At 52.4% G+C, this 22,818-nt stretch overlaps 2 protein-coding genes across 5 annotated transcripts; both read right to left on the minus strand.

The window, feature by feature from the left end:
• Positions 1-6,159: 6,159 nt before the first annotated feature.
• Positions 6,160-16,129, minus strand: LOC138811820 (cytochrome P450 2D17-like). Of its 3 annotated transcripts, XM_069999690.1 has the most exons (10): positions 15,688-16,129; positions 9,868-9,870; positions 9,063-9,234; positions 8,715-8,864; positions 8,477-8,637; positions 7,692-7,868; positions 7,399-7,540; positions 7,034-7,221; positions 6,515-6,656; positions 6,160-6,409 (listed from the first exon to the last, which is right to left on the minus strand). In XM_069999690.1, exons 1-10 carry the CDS (start codon positions 15,874-15,876, stop codon positions 6,231-6,233), a joined length of 1,503 nt encoding a protein of 500 aa, XP_069855791.1. In that variant the 5' UTR covers positions 15,877-16,129; the 3' UTR covers positions 6,160-6,230. The 3 variants fall into 3 exon arrangements, with proteins under 3 accessions (XP_069855791.1, XP_069855789.1, XP_069855790.1); XM_069999688.1 differs by lacking the exons at positions 9,868-9,870; positions 15,688-16,129 and adding an exon at positions 9,879-10,284; XM_069999689.1 differs by lacking the exons at positions 9,868-9,870; positions 15,688-16,129 and adding an exon at positions 9,531-9,618.
• Positions 16,130-18,374: 2,245 nt separating this feature from the next.
• LOC138811818 (cytochrome P450 2D17-like) lies at positions 18,375-22,505 on the minus strand. Of its 2 annotated transcripts, none has more exons than XM_069999686.1 (9): positions 22,100-22,505; positions 21,284-21,455; positions 20,936-21,085; positions 20,698-20,858; positions 19,913-20,089; positions 19,614-19,755; positions 19,249-19,436; positions 18,730-18,871; positions 18,375-18,624 (listed from the first exon to the last, which is right to left on the minus strand). In XM_069999686.1, the coding sequence occupies exons 1-9, from the start codon at positions 22,274-22,276 to the stop codon at positions 18,446-18,448; spliced, it is 1,488 nt and encodes a 495-aa protein (XP_069855787.1). In that variant the 5' UTR covers positions 22,277-22,505; the 3' UTR covers positions 18,375-18,445. The 2 variants fall into 2 exon arrangements, with proteins under 2 accessions (XP_069855787.1, XP_069855788.1); XM_069999687.1 differs by lacking the exon at positions 22,100-22,505 and adding an exon at positions 21,752-21,839.
• Between the last annotated feature and the right edge of the window lie 313 nt (positions 22,506-22,818).

Genomic DNA, 22,818 nt, shown 5'->3' on the forward strand with positions numbered 1-22,818 from the left:
GGCTTCAACTCTGGGCCTGGGTGCTGTCCCTGAGCTCTTCAGATCCAGGGGAGTGCTCTACCTGCTTGAGCCATAGCGCCACTTCTGGTTTTCTAGTGGCTTATTGGAGATAAGAGTCTCATGGACTTTCCTGCCTAGGCTGGCTTTGAACTTCAATCCTCAGATCTCAGCCTCCTCAGTAGCTAGGATTACAGGCATGAGCCACCGGCACCGGCTTGAGACAGGTCTTGCTGTGTGGCCCAGGCTGGCCTTGGACTCTTCCTGTCCCAGCCACTGGAATGTGGCATACACATAACAGGAGACCCAAAGAAGAGCAAGGTGTGAAAATTATGTTTCAAGAAGTAGTATGAGTCATCCAATCAGGCATTGTGGTTTGGGCTTGCAATGCCAGCTAAGTAGGAAGAAGCAGGAGGCCCCATCTGAAATAAACAACCTAAAAAACTAAGGCCTAAGAGGGTATCTCACACGTGGGAGATCATCCTGGCCCATCACCTCCCTCACTGCTCCACATCTTCAGGGTGTCATATGAGGAGATATATATATATATATATATATATATATATATATATATATATATATATATATATATATGGCCTCTAGGGTCAGATGGGTTCAGTAAGGCCTGATCTCAGTGCCTTGAGGTTAGGCGAGTTCCTGTCAGAGAAAGGTCATTAGGCAAGTTTGGAGTGTTCAAAGTCTGTGCTTTGTTGGACCTTCCTCAGCTGATTACCATGACCTGCAGGCTCTGGCAGCGGGCTGCTGGGCAGGGCCTTTGCTTGCCTTTAGTTTTCATCTACTCCAAGGAGTGTGGACCCTGCTAGGATTCAGACTCTGTCAGGATCAGTTTGCCCTCTTCCTAATCTCAGCTACCAAGATGATCCCTTCCTACAATACCAAGTGCCAAACAATCTCTCTGTATCTAGGGGCTATTGCAGCTTCTGGCACAGGCAAGAGTCCCATGTTTCCTGAGCGACGTAGGTACTATCTGCATGGCTCCAGAGGACAGGAGAATACCCGGAACCCTGCCTAGTGTCTCTCTAGGACTCTGTCCTGTGGGCTGTTTACTTTTGATTATCTTTATCTGCACCATTCACTTCAGGCATCTGGCTGTGGAGTAACAGCCTTACCGTGGGGGTGAACCATCACATCAGGATAACCACATTGCTCTGAGATGCGATGAGAGCTTGGTTTGGGCAGGACGAGAAGGGATGGTAGGCTGAGCTCCCATTCCTGCATCTCTCGTGGGGAGAGGCCACGGCTGGTCTGTGGTCAGCGGGGAGAAGTGACATCCTCTCTGAGGCTGTATAAACAGAGCCAGTTCTTGAGGCGCTGACACACTGGGCACACAAGGAAATGGAAAGCAGCAAGGAACAAGCCAAATAGACAATTCCCGGACTCTGGTTGGTGGCAATTGACCAAAATGAAAAGAACAACCAGTGGAGCTAGAGCATGGCATGGAACCATGGGTGGACCGCTGCCCCAGAAATACTGCCCTGAGCGCTGCTCACCAACAATGGGATCCAAGGGGAAACAGGGCGCCTGTCAAAGTTTTCACTGCTGTGATAAAGTCCCGGAGAGACCCAAGGGAGGAGGGATTTATTTGGCTCACATTTTCAGAGGGTCTGGCCTTAATCAGTGGACTCCATGTTTGTGGGTCTGTGGCGAGGCAGAGCATGATGGCCTGAGTCATGTCGTGGGGAAGCAGAGAGACACAGCCAGGCGTCTCCCTGTCCTCATCTTCTGTGCAGGGTCCCTGCTGATGGGGGCCATGTTTGGGGCAGGTCTTCCCACGTTAGGTACTCCTTTTTAAGAAACACCCATCCAGAGATGGAGATGTACCTTGCTTGTCTTCTGGAAGCTTCTCAGTCCAATCAAGCTGGCCATTGAGATCAATCCTGAGGGACTTGAGAAAGACCAGAAGAAGGGCAGCAACCTTAGTGCTGAGTGGGGGTGAGAGAAGTGTGTGTGTGAGGCACAGGACCCTCGGCTCACCAGGGGACAAACCCAAGAGGCCACGCGGGTTTCAGACACAGTAGCAGCTTTCTGGAGATACCTAGCTCCCATAAAAGTTGCTGTGAGGTTTCTTTAGCTTGGTAGGTGGCACTGGGTCTTCTTTTTTTTAATAGCAAGTGGAAATGTCTTTTCCAGAGGGAACAGAAGGAGGAGGAAGAGGAAGAGAAAGGGGAGGAGGAGGAGGAGGAAGAGGAGGAGGAGGAAGAGGAGGAGGAGGAGGAAGAGAAGGAGGAGGAGGAGGAGGAGGAAGAGGAGGAGGAGGAGGAGACTGGGCTTGATGGTATACACATGTAAACCCAGCTACTCAGGAGGTAGTAGTAGGATCATGAGTTTGAGGCCAGCCTGGGCTACAAAGTAAGTTTGAGGCCAATCTGGTCTAAATAGTCATTACTTGTCCCCAGCACAATAACAAATGTACTAGGCATGTTAGGAATCACCTGTAACTCCAGCTACTCAGGAGGCATAGGCAGGAGGATCTTGAGTTTGAGGCCAGCTTAGGCTAAGTTTTGAGCTCTTCTCTCAAAAACAAAAATAGATATAATAAAGGTAGCTCGTGCCTGTAACCCCAGTGACTCAGGAGACACAGGGTAAGAGGCCTGCAGTTCAAGACCACGCCAGGCAAATGCTTAGCAAGACCTCCTTATCTGAATGAATAAAGCAATGCTGGGACCTCAAATCCAAGTGAGCAAAGGTCCTGAACAGCTATCTCTCCAAGGAAAAACACCCAACTGATTAACAAACACCTGGTAAGCTGTTCCACAGGGCACGGAATTCACAGCCACGACGAGCTTCAACCCACACCCACTGCAACAACTGAGGTGCAGGTTGCAGGAGCTTTAGCACTTGATGGGAAAGTCAGATGGCGACACTGAGGAAGAGAACAGAGCTCCTCCTGACACCAAAGAAGTGACCATTACTTTCCCCATGACGCGGGTGCCTGTGGCATGTAATACATCTCTTTCTCGTCCCTTCACCTTTACTTGTCTATTTGAGGTATTGGGGAAAGTGGCTGGACCTGACCTATGGCACGCCCCCCTCCACCGAGTTTGGATCTACGGTCTAAAAGTTGGGTTTCAGATTTGGCAAACCATGCAGGAGAAAATATGCCCAGTGGGCATTCACTACTCACAGCTGCCTGCTCCACCCAGAGAAGAAAAATGGAACTGGTTCCAGGAGCTGATGTACTTACTTTCATGGCAGGGACCTTAATCTTTCCACTCTGGCTGTTTTTACCTGTTTCTTGCCATCATTTGGTGAGATAGAGAAATAAGTATTTGGACTCTACAGGCCTCAGAGTCTGACCTTTTCTAAGTTCTTCCTCATTGGTGAACCTTGGGCTTCCCGGAAGCTCTTCTGAAGCATTGGTGCTTTACCCAAACTAATCTAGACTTTTCCTGTTGGTCTGACGGGCAAATTTGTTTTTTTGTTTTTTGTTTTTTTTTGGTCGGCCGTGGGGCTTGAACTCTGGGCCTGGGTGCTGTCCCTCAGCTCTTCAGCTCAAGGCGAGCGCTCTACCACTTGAGCTACAGCGCCACTTCTGGTTTTCTGGTGGTTTATTGGAGATAGGAGTCTCACGGTCTCTCCTGCCCGGGCTGGCTTTGAACCACGATCCTCAGATCTCAGCCTCCTGAGTAGCTAGGATTACAGGCGTGAGCCACCAGCGCCCGGCTTCTGACGGGCAAATTTGGACTCCCTTGTCCTACCATTTGGATCCATTTGAACTCATTCAGGCTTCTGTTTTTGGTGAAGTTTAAGGGAGATCTCTGCTGTAATTTGCATAAGAATGAAATGCCTTGTCTATCATAGAATTGTGGCTGAGTAGTTTACTTAGATAAGAAGGTACAGAAGGATGGTTTGTCTAAGGACTTGTGCTGAATCAATGTAGTTGGGTGTGTCATCTTCAGTGTGGCAATTAATCTCTGTGGTGGCTGACTTGATGGCAACCAAATTATCTGATGGCTGTGGCAGCATTCCTATTGAAGACTGACTCGCTCCCCCACTTCCCCAGCACTGACTCTTGCTTAGCCACCAATGAGACCTACAAGGTGCGACCCTGGGTACAATTAGATCTACTCCTGGAAATAAATGACCAGTGTACTGCTGACCACTAAATCTAACTTCTGTATTTTTCTTCTGCACATTAAACTTGACATGTTTTAGCATGCTTAACTAAAAAAAAATTTTTTTTTGAGCTGGGAATTGGTAGTACATACCTGTAATCCTACCTACTCAGAGGCTAAGCTTTGAGGATCGAGGTTTAAACCCAGCCCAGGTAGTCTGTGAGACTCTTCCCTCGAATTAACTAACAAAAAGATGGAAGAGGAGTATGGCAAAGTGGTAGAGTACTAAACTTGAGTAAAAAAAAAAAAAAAAAAAAGCGAGAGTAAGAGACCCTGAGTTTAAGCCCCAGAAACTGGCGCCAAAAAACTTTATGTGTGCATATATGAATGTGTTTAGAGGAGCTGTGGCTTCAGTTTTCTGTTTTTTTGGGGGGGGGTTCTGATCGTGGGGCCTGAACTCTGGGCCTAGGTGCTGTCCCTCAGCTCTTCAGCTCAAGGCTAATGCTCTACCACTTGAGCCACAGTGCCACTTCCGGCTTTTTTCTTTTTTGCTTATGTGGTGCTGAGGAATTGAACAGAGGGCCTCAGGCATGCAAGGCAAGCACTCTACCACTGAACACCTTCCCAGCCCCTAGTTTCTCTTCTGCTGCTGTTTTTACAAACCAGAGAGCGGGCACCGGTAGCTCATGCCTGCAATCCTAGCTATTCAGCAGGCTAAGATCTGAGGACCCCAGTTTAATGCCAACCCAGGCAGGAAAGTCCTTGAGACTCTTATCTCCAATTACCCACCAGAAAACTGGAAGCGGAGCTGTGGCTCAAGTGGTAGAGTGCTTGCCTTGAGCTGAAGAGCTGAGGGACAGCGCCCAGGCTCAGAGTTCAGGCCCCACGACTGGACCCCCCCCAAAAAAAAAAAAATTTAAGCATTACCTTAAGAATTTTCTAAGGTCAAAATATCATGTCCTTTATAGAACTAGAACCTAATTCTCTGAGTTTTAAGAATACTGTTCTGCTCTTGGTAAAACTGGCAAGAAAATGGCTGAAAAGAACAGATTTTGTGTTTTATCAGGACAATTTGTGCTTTCTAACAATTTTATCAGGCTTGAAACTACTTAGGAAACCGAGTCTTTTTTTTTTTTTTTTGGTTGGTTATCAGATTGAACTGAGGGCCTGAGCACTGTCCCTGAGTTTTTTCACTCAAGGTGAGCACTCTACCACTTTGAGTCACAGCTCCACTTCTGCTTTTCAGGTGGTTAATTAGACATAAGAGTCTCATGGAATTTTCTGCTGGAGGTAGCTTTGAATGGTGATTCTCAGTTCTCAGCCTCCTAAGTAGCTAGAATTACAGCTGTGAGTCACCAGCAACCAGCCTAAACACGTATTACTGCATATATGTGCACTGTATCTATCACTTGATTATCAGAAAATAGGGTGATTTGGTGTTACTCACCCCCGTAACCTTTTTTTATTTTTATTTTTGCAAGTCCTGGGGCTTGATTGACCTCAGGACCTGAGCAATGTCCCTGAGCTTCTTTTCAAAGCTAGTGCTTTACCACTTGAGCCACAGCACCCCTTCTGATTTTTTCTGTGTATGTGGTACTGAGGAATCGAACCCAGAGCTTCATGCATGCTAGGCAAGCACTCTACCACTAAGCCACATTCCCAGCAATCCTTTAACCTTTGAGAGAAAGTTGTACTTTTTTGCCTGTGTTCTATAGCTACTATGGAACCTAATTAAAAAGTCCAATTTTTACTCCAAAAGGTAAAAGCTAAAGGAACATGTACATGTGATACATTAACATGTACAGATGATATGTGTGGCTGAGAGGCTAACTATTGCTAGCTCTTTTGTATATTAAATTTATTAGTGTTTCCAAAATATGTAAACTTCTTAGGAATCAAACTTTAGCAACACACATGACCAAGGCCAAGTGAAGGAGGCTTCATGGGAAAGACAGGGCAAATGGGCAACAGAGCACCCTGTCTGCATCAGACTCAAGTGCTCATGCAGAGTGGACCTGGCAGGGTGAGGGAGCTCAGGACCTACCACAGAAAGAGGCCAGTCAGGGGGCTGGACCAGGGATCCAAATGGCAGCAAAAGACAGGTTTATTGTGCATTGTGAAACCTCCTGGGGGCAGATTGAGGGCCTGGTGTTCCTCCTAGCGTGGCCCAACACAGAGCTGGTAGGGACGAGGGGCAACAGGGAGGGTAAAGGAACTGAAGTCACTGGGTCGGGGCTGGCCTGCGGGCACCGAGAAGCTGAAGCGCTGCAGGAGGCAGGTGAAGAAGAGGAAGAGCTCCATGCGCGCCAGGGGCTCCCCGAGACACGTGCGGGGGCCTATGAGGGATAAGGAGTGGAAACAAAGTCAGCTGGGGCCAGGGAGCTACATCTTAGTCAGCCTGTCACCCCAGCGAGGGGACAGGGAGCCAGGCCCCCACGCACCTGCTGAGAAGGGCATGAAGGCCTCAGGCTTCACAAAGCGGCCCTGGGCGTCCAGGAAGTGTGCAGGGTGGAAGCGGAAGGGCTGCTCCCAGATGTGCTCGTCCTTCAGCACTGACGACAGGTTAGTGAGGAGCGTGGTGCCCTGGTGGGAGGTGCGTGGTGAGGGGAGCTGGGGACAGTGAGGCTGCACACCACACACACAGACACTGCCCTGGCCTGCGTGCGTCCTTCCACCTGACCTTCAACCCCAAATGCTTTTCAGAACCACCTGATGCTGTGACAGGGCCAAGTGACAAGCTTCCCATGGAAGTCCCATTGCCACCAGTCACTGCACGCGGTGGTTCTTCTACCACTGTGGCTGACTGTATGTTGTCCGTCTACCCAGGCTCTGTGGGCAGGTTGTGAGCTCTGCATGGCCGGACGGTCCGGTCAGCCCCTGGGCGGTCTGGGATGAGGTGATCTGCGTCTTTCCTGTCCTTGTGCCACAACGTCTGTGATGGGATGGGACAATGGGCCTACCTTAGGGATGAGGAAGCCCTGCACTTCCACGTCGCGCGACGTCATGTGGGGCAAATTCATTGGGATAATGTCAGCAAAACGTTGCACCTCATGGATCACTGCGCAGGTGAAGGGCATGCGGGCCTGGTCTCCCATCTCTGGCCACCGCGCCTGCCCAATCACCTCATCGATCTCCTGCTGCACGCGGCCTGCGTGGACAAGCAGAGACACAGCAGGCAGTCACTAGGGCCAGTGTCCACCTGCTCCGGCCTCTGTGTGAAGGGCCAAAACCAGGTGAGGTCATCATGACTCCGGCTGAAGTGAAGCCTACACCCTGATTCCACTTTTCCTCCCTCCCCCTTCCCTCCAGTCCCAGCTGGGCTCACACTGCACATCCGGGTGCAGGATCATGAGCAGCAGAGCCCACGACAGCGTGGTGGAGGTGGTCACCATCCCTGCGGTGAACAGGTCAACCACCACCATGCGCAGGTTGTCCTCATTGAAGCTGCTGTCGGGGTTCCCCTTGGCCTGTGCAAAGACAAGGGGGTTCTGGGCTGAGGCAGCAGAGGACAAGGCTCCAGACAGCCTCCACTGTCCCCTCCAGCCTGGAGCCCGGCCTCCCTTCCACAGCACCCTCAGGCCCTGGCCCAGTCTGTGGGGCAGGGTGGTCACAGCGCACCTTCTCCACCTCAGCCAGGAAGGCGTCGGTCAGGTCTCGTGGTGGCTCAGCGGCGTCCCGGGTCATCTTGTGCTCTGCCAGCAGCTCATCCACCAGGTCCATGAAGGCTTTCTGTGCAGGGAAGACCTTCCCAGGCAGCCCGGGGATGCGCAGGAGCACGGGGACTGCGTTCAGCAACTGTGAGAGCACAGATGGGAAGAGTCCTTCTGTGTTCACTGTACACCAGGATCAATCTCCACCCTTGGTCCTCCAGGTCAGACACAGGCCTCGTCTGGACCCTTTGGTCACCCATTGCTTCTCCAGTGCCAGCCTCCTTGCTCTCTTGAGGTCCTAGCTGCCAGAGGAATATCTCCATGGGGGGCAATGTGTGTAGACTGTCCTTCTTCAGAACCCCCTCACCCTACAACTCTTTATTATTATTATTATTGGTTTGGTCGTGGGGCTTGCCCTCTGGGCCTGGACACTGTTCCTCTGCTCTTCAGCTCATGCTGGCACTCTAGCACTTGAGCCACAGCGACACTTCTGGTTTTCTGGTGATTAATTGGAGATAAGAGTCTCATAGAATTTCCTGCTAGGGCTGGCTTTGGGGCTAGCTGTGAACTGCGATCCTGATCCTCAGATCTCAGCCTCCTGAGTAGCTAAAATTACAGGCATGAGCCACTGACATCTAGCTCCTAGGACTCTATACTGTTCCTATTGTCAGAGTTTGTACAGCTCCAGGCCCTCTCGCCTAGGAGCTGCATGGCGCTGGCCTTGCAGTGTCTCCTGAGTCCCTCTACCCATACCTCAGGGAGGAAGCCAGCGTCCTCATTTGCAGACCTGCGGACCACCTCCAACATTCTGTCGAGGGAGGCATCCTTATACTCGAAGCGGCGGGCATAGATGAGGGAGGCGATCACGTTGCACACGGCTTTGTTCAGGAGGGCCATGGGGCTGAAGGGGCCTCCTGGAAGAGCAGAGGTAAAAATGAGGCAGTCCTCTCTCCACATCCCCTGACCCTTGCTTCCTCTGTACCCTGATCACCTTGGTCAGCGAAGGCCGCACACAGGCAACCGGCCTCCTCCGTCACCCACTGCTCCAGCGACTTCTTGCCCAGGCCAAAGTTGCGCAGGGTGGACAGGGCAAAGCGTCGCTGTTCACGCCAGGCCTGCTCATAGGGTGCCAGGATCACCCCTGCCGAAGAGTGGATAGGTGCACTTGGATATATGGCAGAATGCTGACCTACACGCCTGAGGCAGGACTTTCCTGGATTTCCTTGTATCATTGGACAATCCTTCTCATCCCTGCCCGTCCCACACCAGACCCTGTCCTTCCTTTGTCACTGTCCATTTGCACAGCTAATAGGCCCAACTCTGCCCTGCTGCTCTTTACCTCTGGCTCTTGGTCCGAAGCCCAGGTGTTCATAGATAGGCATCGGTGGGCGGTCTGCGGTGTTGTCGCGATGGATCACCAGTGCCTCACGCACGGCCTCCAGCCCATTTATCACAACCACAGGCTTCCAGGCCAGTTGCAGGCTGAACACGTCCCCGAATTGACGCCGGAGCTGCAAGCAGAGGATCAGGGCGTTGGTCGATGGAGGGCCAGGACCCAGACTTGGTACACAAGCTTAAGGACCCAGATTGAGCAGGGCAAGCACGAAGATGTGGTCTATGTTTGTTGTTCTCTATACCCAGAGCTTTCACTATGCCAGGCTAGTGCTCTGCCACTAAGCTCCGTCTCCAGCATGAATCCTGCTGTCTCATGCCGGGGTTAGAGTGGTAGAATCACTTCAGCAGTGACTTCTCAGGTCTAAGAGGCCAGATTCACCAAATCGTCACAGGACCCTCAGTGTCTCCTGACCTCAGCCAGGGGAGCAAGCGGTTCAAGGGGTCGCTGTGCTTCTCTCATCTGAAATGCGTCCAACTGAAATGTGACCCAGGGTCCCAGCCCCTCCCAGTCTGGAAGATTATGGGGAGTACACAACTTCTGCTCTGTGCAACTGCACTCAAGGCCCCTGCCATGTGTCAACCCGGCCTTTGCCCTGCCACACGTTGGTCTTGGAAAGCCCAGACTGTCATCAGGCCCTGCAGTGCCCTCCCCAGGGAGCCTCTCAGCCTCTGGGGCTCAGCTTCCTGCGCGGCCTGTGGCTTCCCAGCACTGGCTCTGGGGGCTCCGCATGCCCTCTGCTGCCCACCACCTGCTCCTCACCTTGTAGAAGCAGTATGGCAGGTTCTGGAAATCCATCTGCAGCAGGTTGCCCAGCCCTGGCAGAGGCACAGGGCCTGGTGGGTAGCGAGCAGCCCAGCGCTGGCGCCGGTGCATCAGGTCCACCAGGAGCAGGAAGATGGCCACGGCCACGGCCACGGACCCCGTCAGAAACTCCATGGCGGCCTCACTGCCCAATGCACTCCTCTAGACACACCAACCCAGCCACCAGGGCTGAGCAGGACACTGCCACACACCTTGTTTGCTTTACCCTTCTAATGAGCTAATGAGCAGAGGCTGCCCTTTGTACCCTTCAGATAAGTGTTTGTGGTCATTGTGTAAGCAGCGGGGTAGGAGGGCCAGCCAGGTCAGGGTCTAGTCCTGGGGGCTGGCCCAAAGTTCCTGTCCTTCCTGTTACACTGGGGAAGGCACAAGACCAGAGACCTGAGGAGCACATAAGCTGGACATACTGGCAGGTTCTGCTGCGCCGGGCACCGGGAGAATGGGCGCAGAGACAGGTGGATCCCTGCTTTAAGAAGCAGGACCCTGTGCAGGTCTGGAATTGGTAGGCAGCTGACAGCTCTGCTTTTAAGGGCGGGGGATAAGAACACAGGGAGTAGCCTCCTCGAGTCAGGGGTCTGTGCTCAGGATGTGGTGGCCATGAGGAAAATCATCTGAAATAGCCAGGCTGTGCTTGACAATAACCAACACTCATCAATCAGGCAATGTCTGTCACGTTGCTTGTGGCACCTGGTAAACCATTCCCACCGCCATCAGACGGGTGGCCCTGCATCTCCAGGACATACAAGAAAGCACGTTGGTGAGATCAAAGTCACCGCACAGCATCTGGGTTCATGCATGAAACAAGTGCAGAGCTCTGCAAGAGACAGTCTAGCAAAAGCTCCGGAGATCGATTATTCCAGCAAATCACACCTAGCGAGCAACACTGGACTGAGAGTGGTCCACACTGCACCACCAGGGCACAGAAATCACAGCCACCTCATACCCATCAGCATGGCAGAGGTGGGGCATATCCAGTTTGTCAGATGGAGGAAGCACAAAGGAAGAGGATAAAGCGCCTTAAGAAAGCAGAGAGCACGTCTCCAAGCTCTTGTTCTCCTTGTGTCTTGACAGGCACACGTTGAAGTATGAATATTTTTTTTTTTTTGTCGGCCGTGGGGCTTGAACTCTGGGCCTGGGCGTTGTCCCTTAGCTCTTCAGCTCAAGGCGAGCGCTCTACCACTTGAGCTACAGCGCCACTTCCGGTTTTCTGGTGGTTTTTATTGGAGATAGGAGTCTCACGGTCTCTCCTGCCCGGGCTGGCTTTGAACCGCGATCCTCAGATCTCAGCCTCTTGAGTAGCTAGGATTATAGGCGTGAGCCACCAGCGCCCGGCAGTATGAATATTTTTTAAAAAGGTTTCACAGTAAGCTAGTCTTCCCCTTGCTTTCTTGAGCTTACCGACCCTGCTGGCTGGGAGCGTGGCCGGCCCAGATTGCTTCCCCAGAGGCCGGTGCTCCAGGCCTCGCCTGGAGCATCAGGGTGGAGCCCCCGGGAAGAGGCTCCGCTCCCCAGCCCTGGGCAGGCCTTCCTGACACGGGGCTCTTTATAGAAATGTGAACACTGAGTTTATTTTAAAAAATAATAATAAAAATTTAAAAACAAAAAAAAAATTTCAAAAACCCACAGGAAACAACTTACGTGTATATAGGTCTTGCAGTGAGTGAAGCGGCTGTGGTTTTTTGTTTCGTTTGGGGTTTCTTTTTTCTTTTTGGTTTTGTTTTGTAGAAGAGAATGAGATGGTACTCTATTCTAATCAAAAATAAGTTTTGTAGTGGGACCAGAAATTACGTACCCGATGCCCCACCCACTTGTGCTGGGCCGGAGTCCCCGCCCGCTCTGGAGGCCCTCTTCTGTCCAAACCCCTGGCTCCTGTGAACAAGCCATGAGCTGAGGCGGGACGGAGGGCCCCGGCCCCGGCCCCCACTGCCGCCATGGCCCAGGATCGAGGGTAAGCTCAGGTGTTGGCGGAGCGTGACAGCAGGTGGGGCACGCTGCCTCTTCCCTGGCTGGTAGGGCAGCTCTCACTGCTCAGCTCCAGGCCGGGGCTCCTGCCAGCCCCGCGCCCAGAGCAACGTGAATAGAGACAGGTATGAGGAGTGGCCCTTGTCCTCCATCCCCCACCCTGGACCTCACCACGGTGCTACCTAAGAAGTCTTCCCCAACCCCACTAGCCTGGCCAGTGGCCATCAGACTGGAGGAAGGTCCGACGAGGGTGTGTAAACGTGAGATGAAATGGCTTGGTTGTACCCATTTGTGGTTTAGCTTTGTACTTAAGTAAACAAAAAAGGAAATAAAACTTGAAAATTATTTGTCATCATAAAAGTGAAAAAAATTAAAATATTTATTGCCAGGCAAAAAAAAAAAAAAAAAAAGAAAGCAGAGAGGCCCAGGCAGCCACAGTATTCACTAGGTACAATGTGGAAAATGAACTGTACAACTGTGGGTGGGGACAGCGAGGGAAAAACTGGGAGAAAGTGAGGGAAGGGTACCATTATCCAAAAAGAAAGGTAGTCTTGGGGCTGGGAATGTGGCTTAGTGGTAGAGTGCTTGGCTCACATGCAAGAAGCCCTGGGTTTGATTCCTCAGCACCACATAAACAGAAAAAGCTAGAAGTGGGGCTGTGGCTCAAGTGGAAGAGCACTTGCCTTGAGTACAGAGGCTCAGGAAAGAAATGGACTCTTTTTTTTTTTTTTTTTTGCCGGTCATGGGGCCTGAACTCTGGGCCTGGGCGCTGTCCCTCAGCTATTCAGCTCAAGGCTAGCGCTCTACCACTGGAGCCACAGAGCCACTTCCGGCTTTTTCTGTTTATGTGGTGCTGAGGAATCGAACCCAGGGCCTCATGCTTGCAAGGCATGCACTCTACCGCTGAGCCACCTTCCCAGCACCAGAAATGGACTCTTTATATGACTTATGTAACTGAAACCCCTGTTTAGGGTTTTTCAAATAAAAATAAAAATACGGTAATAAAAAAAGAATTGTAAGGATGATCTTAAGGAGAAGATGGTGTCCCCAAGTCACAGGGACACTGTTGCAGTAACTGGAATGAGCAGACAACAGGAGGTGTCCAGGACAAAACAGGGGAGATCGCCTCCCCTGCCCCTGGCCGAGGAGGATGCTCTGAGGTCTCCACTCATGCCTACAACCTCCCAGAAAACTCACTCACCAGCAGGCTGGTCTTGCTCCCTTGGGGTCTTTCTGGTCTATGTTTATAGAGTATTCTACAGCCTGTAATCTCTTGTGCCCCCTGGTGTCATCCTGTGGGATTGCAGCTCCAAAGGCCCAGGCCTAGCATCCAGACAAGCCAGTACAAGGGCACACAGATCCCACCCTCCTTTCTGTTCTTAGGGAGGAGCTGGGAATTGGGTGTTTCCTCCCAATAATACAGCTGTGTCAGGCAAGTAGACAGAGGCCCAAAAGATGCTAGAACATTCTTGATCCTTCTGGCCCTGTGCTTCATAAGTGGTTCTAGAACTCTCATAAAGGGGTTGGAGTCAAGTGCCAGACCTCACACATAAGTTGGCTACTCTGGAGGCTGAGATCTGAGAACTGAGGTTCAGACCAAGCAGAAGCAGATGAGAGACAGCAAAAAGCCTCTGTGGTCCTAAGGATCATCTTATAGAGTACTATTTGTAAGTAAAACAAACAAACAAACAGCTGAGCAAGAGTGTAAGGCCGAGTTCTGCTGCTTAACTGCCCCTTCTCTCCCATGACACCCCAGTCAATGTTGTGAGGATGCAGAGGGAAGGACAGGAAGATGCTCATTACAGGCTTCCCTCCACAAGGTGGAGCTGCTGTTTATTAGGGAGGCTCAATCAGTCTCTATGTGTCCCACCCTTCTGGAGGCTGAGTGACAAGGTCTACCCAGTGCTGGCATGAACCTTCAACTGTAGTCACAGTCCCAGGTACAGAGATACTCTTATCAGGAAGGATGCCACAATGCTGCCAGGTTTTGTGGTAGGCCAATCAATGGCCCCTCAGGAGACAAGACATTTGTTCTGCAATTAGGCCTGATTCCCTAAGCTAAGGCACCTCTGCTGCAGAGTCTGGTCCAAACATTGCCTATGATTGTTTGAGAATAGTGGGGGGGTGGGGGGGGGGCGGGAGTGAGGTTTCCAACATTTACCATCTTTCCTCCTCTTTTGTTCTGGTGCTAGAGCTTAAACATTACATCTGTAAGCCCAAGCAGACAGCACAGGGGTCAGCAAGGAATTATCCCCCAGGGATACCCTCCCCATCTCCCCATTTTTTGCCCCTCTGGTTAGGTGCTGAGATCAGGGCCTGGGTGCTGTTCCTGAGCTTTTTGCTCAAGGATAGTGCTCTCCCACTTAAGCTACAGCTCCAATTCTGGCTATTTTGGTGGATAATTGTGTAAATTTCATACACTTTCCTGCCTGGGCTGGTTTCAAATTAAGATTCTCAGATCTCAGCCTCTTGAACAGCTAGAATTATAGGCGTGAGCTACTAGCACCCAGCCCATCAACTCATGTTTTTTGTTTTTTTTTTTTGCGTCCGGTTGTGGGGCTTGAACTCTGGGCCTGGGCGCTGTCCCTCAGCTCTTCAGCTCAAGGCTAGCACTCTACCACTTGAGCCACAGCGCCACTTCCGGCTTTTTTCTTTTTGCTTATGTGGTGCTGAGGAATGGAACCCAGGGCCTCATGCATGCAAAGCAAGCACTCTACCACTGAGCCACCTTCCCAGCCCCTCATCTACTCATCTTTAAGTGTAAAATCCAGAGTTCTCATGTGCATTCACAATGTGTCTCCATCACCACTGCCCAGCGCAGATGTGGGAACACTGATGCCTGGACCCTCAGACAACAGCTCTTCTTCCCTCCTCTGCCTCACTGCTAGCAATGACCATGCTAGCTGCTGCCTCATGATTTAACATAACACAAAAGTGCAACATAGACGTCTTTTTGTTGTTGTTGTTGTTGTTAGTTGTGGGCTTGAACTCTGGGCCTGGGCGCTGTCCCTCAGCTCATGAGCTCAAGGCTAGCACTCTGAAGAGTGGTTCATACATGTTATAAGAGGTATCAGTTGGCTGTTTTTCTTCTTCCTTTTGTGGCAGTAATAATTGAACCCAGGCCTTGTGCTTGCTAGGAAACACATCTCTCAAGCAGTACCATAGCAGTGGGCAAAGGATTAGGGTTCCAATCAGTGGAGGGCGCTGCCAGACTACAGGACCCATGCTCAAGGCACAGACACTGACCCAGGTTCATCATGGCACAGTTCCAATCTGGAGTCTTCTCTTTTCTCCCTCCAGTCTCATTCCCTCACTTCCTTCTTTCTCAGTTTTGCTGTGCTGGTGAGCAAATCCAGGGCCTTCTGTGTGTCAGGCAGGCACTCTACCAATAGACTATATTTCCCAGCCTGAGATCTGGTGTCTTGCTGCTGGGCTGGGACAGAAGCATCAATTTAGATGTGATTGGGGAGCTACCACCAGACAGATTCCCAAGACTGTCCCGGGACTCCACAGCATCCCACTGTACAAGGAAGAGACAGATGCACGGAGGGGAGCATGAGACCCAAGACCCCACAGCAGCAGCAGACTGAAGTGGTCTCTGTGCCTCTCTCCACCTGATGTCCAACTGAAACACTGCTCAGCGGCCTGGCCCCTTGCCACCTGAATTGTAAGGGCCCTGGGGTCCCACTCTACTTGTGCCACGCAGAGTCTCGTCCAGCCTATGGCTTCACCACACCACCTGTTCCTGTGCATCCCCACCATCTGCAGCCCACTTCCCGCTCCTCACCTTGTAGAAGCAGTATGGCAGGTTCTGGAAATCCATCTGCAGCAGGTTGCCCAGCCCTGGCAGAGGCACAGGGCCCGGTGGGTAGTGAGCAGCCCAGCGCTGGCGCCGGTGCATCAGGTCCACCAGGAGCAGGAAGATGGCCACGGCCACAGCCACGGGCCAGGGTGCTTCTCCTGTCAGCAGCTCCATGGCGGCCTCGCTGCCCACTGGACTCCTCTGGGCACACAGCTCCAGCCACCTAGTGCTAGGCAGGATTAAAAGAATTATATCCTGGGCATTGGACCACACTGGGCTGTTCCCTCAGAAACAAGCTGAAGCTGCACTTTGTCTTGTGATTTCAGCCGTGGTGTGGTGACTGTGAGCCACGGAGAGGAGGAGGGGCCCGCATGGCAGCCCAGCTACAGACTCTGAGTTCCCTGCAACTCTCCTCTCTACGGACTTGCACAAGGGAGGGGTGGGGACTCCTGAGAGTTGACTTTCACAAAAACTGCACAGACTGGTTGTGCTTGTCTGGATGCCAGGCCAGAGCCTTTGCAGCTGCAATTCCACAGGCTGGAACCACCGGGCACAGGAGATAACAAGCGGTAGAATACTCTAGAAATAGACCAGAAAGACTTCAGGGGAACAGGACCAGCCTGCTGGTAGTTGTCTAAAGTATAGTTTCATTTGTTGAGGTTTTTCTTGTTTGTTTTATCAGTCGTGGGGCTTGAACTCTGAATCTGGGTGCTGTCCCTCAGCTCTTCAGCTCAATCTAGCGCTCTACCACTTGAGCCACAGCACCATTTTCCATCTTCTGGTGATTTAATGGAGATAAGAGTCTCATAGACTTTCCTGCTATAGGCTGGTTTTGAACTGTCATCCTCAGATGTCACCTTTCTGAGTACTTAGGATTACAGGTCTGAGCCACTAGTGTCCTGTTCTTTGAAATATTTTTGAGGAGATTGTATTGAATGAATTAGCCAATGTGAACTACATGAGGAATATTAACAGCATTAATTCTACAATAAAAATATATACAATCTCAGTCAGGTGCCAGTAGCTCTTACCTGAAATCCTATTTACTTAGGAGGCAGAGAATTAAGGGTCTCAGTTCTAAAACAGCCCAGAAGAGAGATCTGTGAGATTTTCATCTCCAATTAACCAGCAAAAAGCAAGATATAGAGGCATGGCTCAAATGGTAGAGCATCAGCTATGGTCAAAAAGAAAAAGAAAGAGCCAGGCACTGGTGGCATGCCTGTAATCCTAGCTACTCAGGAGGCTGAGATCTGAGGACCTCAGGTCAAAGCCAGCCCGGGCAGGAAAATCTGTGAGACTCTTATCTCCAATAAACTACTCAAAAACCGCAAGTGACACTGTGGCTCAAGCAGTAGAGTGCTGGCCTTGAGCTGAAGAGCCCAGGGTTCAAGCCCCACTGACCAAAAAAAAAAGAAAAAGAAAAGAAAAGAAAGAAATGTCAGTACAGACCAGATGGAATCATTACCATCTTCAGAGTATTTTGCACAGCAGCTGCACAAGGTACATTTTATTTATTTATTTTTTGCCAGTCATGAGACCTGAACTGAGGGCGCAAGCATTGTCCCTGAGCTTTTCCACTCAAGGTCAGCACTCAACTACCATAAGCCACAGCTCCACTTCTGCTTTTCAGGTGGTTAATTGGACATAAGAGTCTCACAGACTTTTCTGCTGGGGCTGGCTTTAAGTAGCTAGAATTACAGCTGTGAGTCACCAGCATCCAGCCTAAACACGTATTACTGCATATATGTGCACTGTATCTATCATTTGATTACCAGGAAATAGGGTGAATTGGTGTTACTTACCCCTGTAACCTATTTTTTATTTTTTAGCCAGTTCTGGGGCTTGATTGACCTCAGGACCTGAGCACGTTCCCTGAGCTTCTTTTCAAGGCTAGTGCTTTACCACTTGAGCCACAGTGCCCCTTCTGACTTTTTCTGTGTATGTGGTACTGAGGAATCGAACACAGGGCTTCATGCATGCTAGGCAAGCCCTCTACCACTAAGCCACCTTCCCAGCCTTCCTCTAACATTTTCTTTCTTTTTTTTGGGGGGGGGGCGGTCCTAGGGCCTGAGCTCTGGGCCTGGGCGCTGTCCCTCAGCTCTTCAGCTCAAGGCTAGTGCTCTACCACTTGAGCCACAGCGCCACTTCAAGCTTTTTTCTTTTTGCTTATGTGGTGCTGAGGAATCGAACCCAGGGCCTCAGGCATGCAAGGCAAGCGCTCTACCACTGAGCCACCTTCCTAGCCCCCTTCTCTTCTAACCTTTGAGAGAAAGTTGTACTTTTTTGCCAGTGCTCTATAGCTACTATGGAACCTAATTAAAAAGTCCAATTTTTACTCCAAAAGGTAAAAGCTAAAGGAACATGTACATGTGATACATTAACATGTACAGATGATATGTGTGGCTGAGAGGCTAACTATTGCTAGCTCTTTTGTATATTAAATTTATTAGTGTTTCCAAAATATGTAAACTTCCTAGGAATCAAACTTTAGCAACACACATGACCAAGGCCACGTGAAGGGAAGCTTCATGGGAAAGACAGGGCAAATGGGCAACAGAGCACCCTGTCTGCATCAGACTCAAGTGCTCATGCAGAGTGGACCTGGCAGGGTGAGGGAGCTCAGGACCTACCACAGAAAGAGGCCAGTCAGGGGGCTGGACCAGGGATCCAAATGGCAGCAAAAGACAGGTTTATTGTGCATTGTGAAACCTCCTGGGGGCAGATTGAGGGCCTGGTGTTCCTCCTAGCGTGGCCCAACACAGAGCTGGTAGGGACGAGGGGCAACAGGGAGGGTAAAGGAACTGAAGTCACTGGGTCGGGGCTGGCCTGCGGGCACCGAGAAGCTGAAGCGCTGCAGGAGGCAGGTGAAGAAGAGGAAGAGCTCCATGCGCGCCAGGGGCTCCCCGAGACACGTGCGGGGGCCTATGAGGGATAAGGAGTGGAAACAAAGTCAGCTGGGGCCAGGGAGCTACATCTTAGTCAGCCTGTCACCCCAGCGAGGGGACAGGGAGCCAGGCCCCCACGCACCTGCTGAGAAGGGCATGAAGGCCTCAGGCTTCACAAAGCGGCCCTGGGCGTCCAGGAAGTGTGCAGGGTGGAAGCGGAAGGGCTGCTCCCAGATGTGCTCGTCCTTCAGCACTGACGACAGGTTAGTGAGGAGCGTGGTGCCCTGGTGGGAGGTGCGTGGTGAGGGGAGCTGGGGACAGTGAGGCTGCACACCACACACACAGACACTGCCCTGGCCTGCGTGCGTCCTTCCACCTGACCTTCAACCCCAAATGCTTTTCAGAACCACCTGATGCTGTGACAGGGCCAAGTGACAAGCTTCCCATGGAAGTCCCATTGCCACCAGTCACTGCACGCGGTGGTTCTTCTACCACTGTGGCTGACTGTATGTTGTCCGTCTACCCAGGCTCTGTGGGCAGGTTGTGAGCTCTGCATGGCCGGACGGTCCGGTCAGCCCCTGGGCGGTCTGGGATGAGGTGATCTGCGTCTTTCCTGTCCTTGTGCCACAACGTCTGTGATGGGATGGGACAATGGGCCTACCTTAGGGATGAGGAAGCCCTGCACTTCCACGTCGCGCGACGTCATGTGGGGCAAATTCATTGGGATAATGTCAGCAAAACGTTGCACCTCATGGATCACTGCGCAGGTGAAGGGCATGCGGGCCTGGTCTCCCATCTCTGGCCACCGCGCCTGCCCAATCACCTCATCGATCTCCTGCTGCACGCGGCCTGCGTGGACAAGCAGAGACACAGCAGGCAGTCACTAGGGCCAGTGTCCACCTGCTCCGGCCTCTGTGTGAAGGGCCAAAACCAGGTGAGGTCACCATGACTCCGGCTGAAGTGAAGCCTACACCCTGATTCCACTTTTCCTCCCTCCCCCTTCCCTCCAGTCCCAGCTGGGCTCACACTGCACATCCGGGTGCAGGATCATGAGCAGCAGAGCCCACGACAGCGTGGTGGAGGTGGTCACCATCCCTGCGGTGAACAGGTCAACCACCACCATGCGCAGGTTGTCCTCATTGAAGCTGCTGTCGGGGTTCCCCTTGGCCTGTGCAAAGACAAGGGGGTTCTGGGCTGAGGCAGCAGAGGACAAGGCTCCAGACAGCCTCCACTGTCCCCTCCAGCCTGGAGCCCGGCCTCCCTTCCACAGCACCCTCAGGCCCTGGCCCTGGCCCAGTCTGTGGGGCAGGGTGGTCACAGCGCACCTTCTCCACCTCAGCCAGGAAGGCGTCGGTCAGGTCTCGCGGTGGCTCAGCGGCGTCCCGGGTCATCTTGTGCTCTGCCAGCAGCTCATCCACCAGGTCCATGAAGGCTTTCTGTGCAGGGAAGACCTTCCCAGGCAGCCCGGGGATGCGCAGGAGCACGGGGACTGCGTTCAGCAACTGTGAGAGCACAGATGGGAAGAGTCCTTCTGTGTTCACTGTACACCAGGATCAATCTCCACCCTTGGTCCTCCAGGTCAGACACAGGCCTCGTCTGGACCCTTTGGTCACCCATTGCTTCTCCAGTGCCAGCCTCCTTGCTCTCTTGAGGTCCTAGCTGCCAGAGGAATATCTCCATGGGGGGCAATGTGTGTAGACTGTCCTTCTTCAGAACCCCCTCACCCTACAACTCTTTATTATTATTATTATTGGTTTGGTCGTGGGGCTTGCCCTCTGGGCCTGGACACTGTTCCTCTGCTCTTCAGCTCATGCTGGCACTCTAGCACTTGAGCCACAGCGACACTTCTGGTTTTCTGGTGATTAATTGGAGATAAGAGTCTCATAGAATTTCCTGCTAGGGCTGGCTTTGGGGCTAGCTGTGAACTGCGATCCTGATCCTCAGATCTCAGCCTCCTGAGTAGCTAAAATTACAGGCATGAGCCACTGACATCTAGCTCCTAGGACTCTATACTGTTCCTATTGTCAGAGTTTGTACAGCTCCAGGCCCTCTCGCCTAGGAGCTGCATGGCGCTGGCCTTGCAGTGTCTCCTGAGTCCCTCTACCCATACCTCAGGGAGGAAGCCAGCGTCCTCATTTGCAGACCTGCGGACCACCTCCAACATTCTGTCGAGGGAGGCATCCTTATACTCGAAGCGGCGGGCATAGATGAGGGAGGCGATCACGTTGCACACGGCTTTGTTCAGGAGGGCCATGGGGCTGAAGGGGCCTCCTGGAAGAGCAGAGGTAAAAATGAGGCAGTCCTCTCTCCACATCCCCTGACCCTTGCTTCCTCTGTACCCTGATCACCTTGGTCAGCGAAGGCCGCACACAGGCAACCGGCCTCCTCCGTCACCCACTGCTCCAGCGACTTCTTGCCCAGGCCAAAGTTGCGCAGGGTGGACAGGGCAAAGCGTCGCTGTTCACGCCAGGCCTGCTCATAGGGTGCCAGGATCACCCCTGCCGAAGAGTGGATAGGTGCACTTGGATATATGGCAGAATGCTGACCTACACGCCTGAGGCAGGACTTTCCTGGATTTCCTTGTATCATTGGACAATCCTTCTCATCCCTGCCCGTCCCACACCAGACCCTGTCCTTCCTTTGTCACTGTCCATTTGCACAGCTAATAGGCCCAACTCTGCCCTGCTGCTCTTTACCTCTGGCTCTTGGTCCGAAGCCCAGGTGTTCATAGATAGGCATCGGTGGGCGGTCTGCGGTGTTGTCGCGATGGATCACCAGTGCCTCACGCACGGCCTCCAGCCCATTTATCACAACCACAGGCTTCCAGGCCAGTTGCAGGCTGAACACGTCCCCGAATTGACGCCGGAGCTGCAAGCAGAGGATCAGGGCGTTGGTCGATGGAGGGCCAGGACCCAGACTTGGTACACAAGCTTAAGGACCCAGATTGAGCAGGGCAAGCACGAAGATGTGGTCTATGTTTGTTGTTCTCTATACCCAGAGCTTTCACTATGCCAGGCTAGTGCTCTGCCACTAAGCTCCGTCTCCAGCATGAATCCTGCTGTCTCATGCCGGGGTTAGAGTGGTAGAATCACTTCAGCAGTGACTTCTCAGGTCTAAGAGGCCAGATTCACCAAATCGTCACAGGACCCTCAGTGTCTCCTGACCTCAGCCAGGGGAGCAAGCGGTTCAAGGGGTCGCTGTGCTTCTCTCATCTGAAATGCGTCCAACTGAAATGTGACCCAGGGTCCCAGCCCCTCCCAGTCTGGAAGATTATGGGGAGTACACAACTTCTGCTCTGTGCAACTGCACTCAAGGCCCCTGCCATGTGTCAACCCGGCCTTTGCCCTGCCACACGTTGGTCTTGGAAAGCCCAGACTGTCATCAGGCCCTGCAGTGCCCTCCCCAGGGAGCCTCTCAGCCTCTGGGGCTCAGCTTCCTGCGCGGCCTGTGGCTTCCCAGCACTGGCTCTGGGGGCTCCGCATGCCCTCTGCTGCCCACCACCTGCTCCTCACCTTGTAGAAGCAGTATGGCAGGTTCTGGAAATCCATCTGCAGCAGGTTGCCCAGCCCTGGCAGAGGCACAGGGCCTGGTGGGTAGCGAGCAGCCCAGCGCTGGCGCCGGTGCATCAGGTCCACCAGGAGCAGGAAGATGGCCACGGCCACGGCCACGGACCCCGTCAGAAACTCCATGGCGGCCTCACTGCCCAATGCACTCCTCTAGACACACCAACCCAGCCACCAGGGCTGAGCAGGACACTGCCACACACCTTGTTTGCTTTACCCTTCTAATGAGCTAATGAGCAGAGGCTGCCCTTTGTACCCTTCAGATAAGTGTTTGTGGTCATTGTGTAAGCAGCGGGGTAGGAGGGCCAGCCAGGTCAGGGTCTAGTCCTGGGGGCTGGCCCAAAGTTCCTGTCCTTCCTGTTACACTGGGGAAGGCACAAGACCAGAGACCTGAGGAGCACATAAGCTGGACATACTGGCAGGTTCTGCTGCGCCGGGCACCGGGAGAATGGGCGCAGAGACAGGTGGATCCCTGCTTTAAGAAGCAGGACCCTGTGCAGGTCTGGAATTGGTAGGCAGCTGACAGCTCTGCTTTTAAGGGCGGGGGATAAGAACACAGGGAGTAGCCTCCTCGAGTCAGGGGTCTGTGCTCAGGATGTGGTGGCCATGAGGAAAATCATCTGAAATAGCCAGGCTGTGCTTGACAATAACCAACACTCATCAATCAG

This window comes from Dipodomys merriami, unplaced genomic scaffold, assembly GCF_024711535.1.
Source record: "Dipodomys merriami isolate MVZ:Mamm:240054 unplaced genomic scaffold, mDipMer1.0.p SCAF_55, whole genome shotgun sequence".
NCBI lineage: Eukaryota > Metazoa > Chordata > Mammalia > Rodentia > Heteromyidae > Dipodomys > Dipodomys merriami.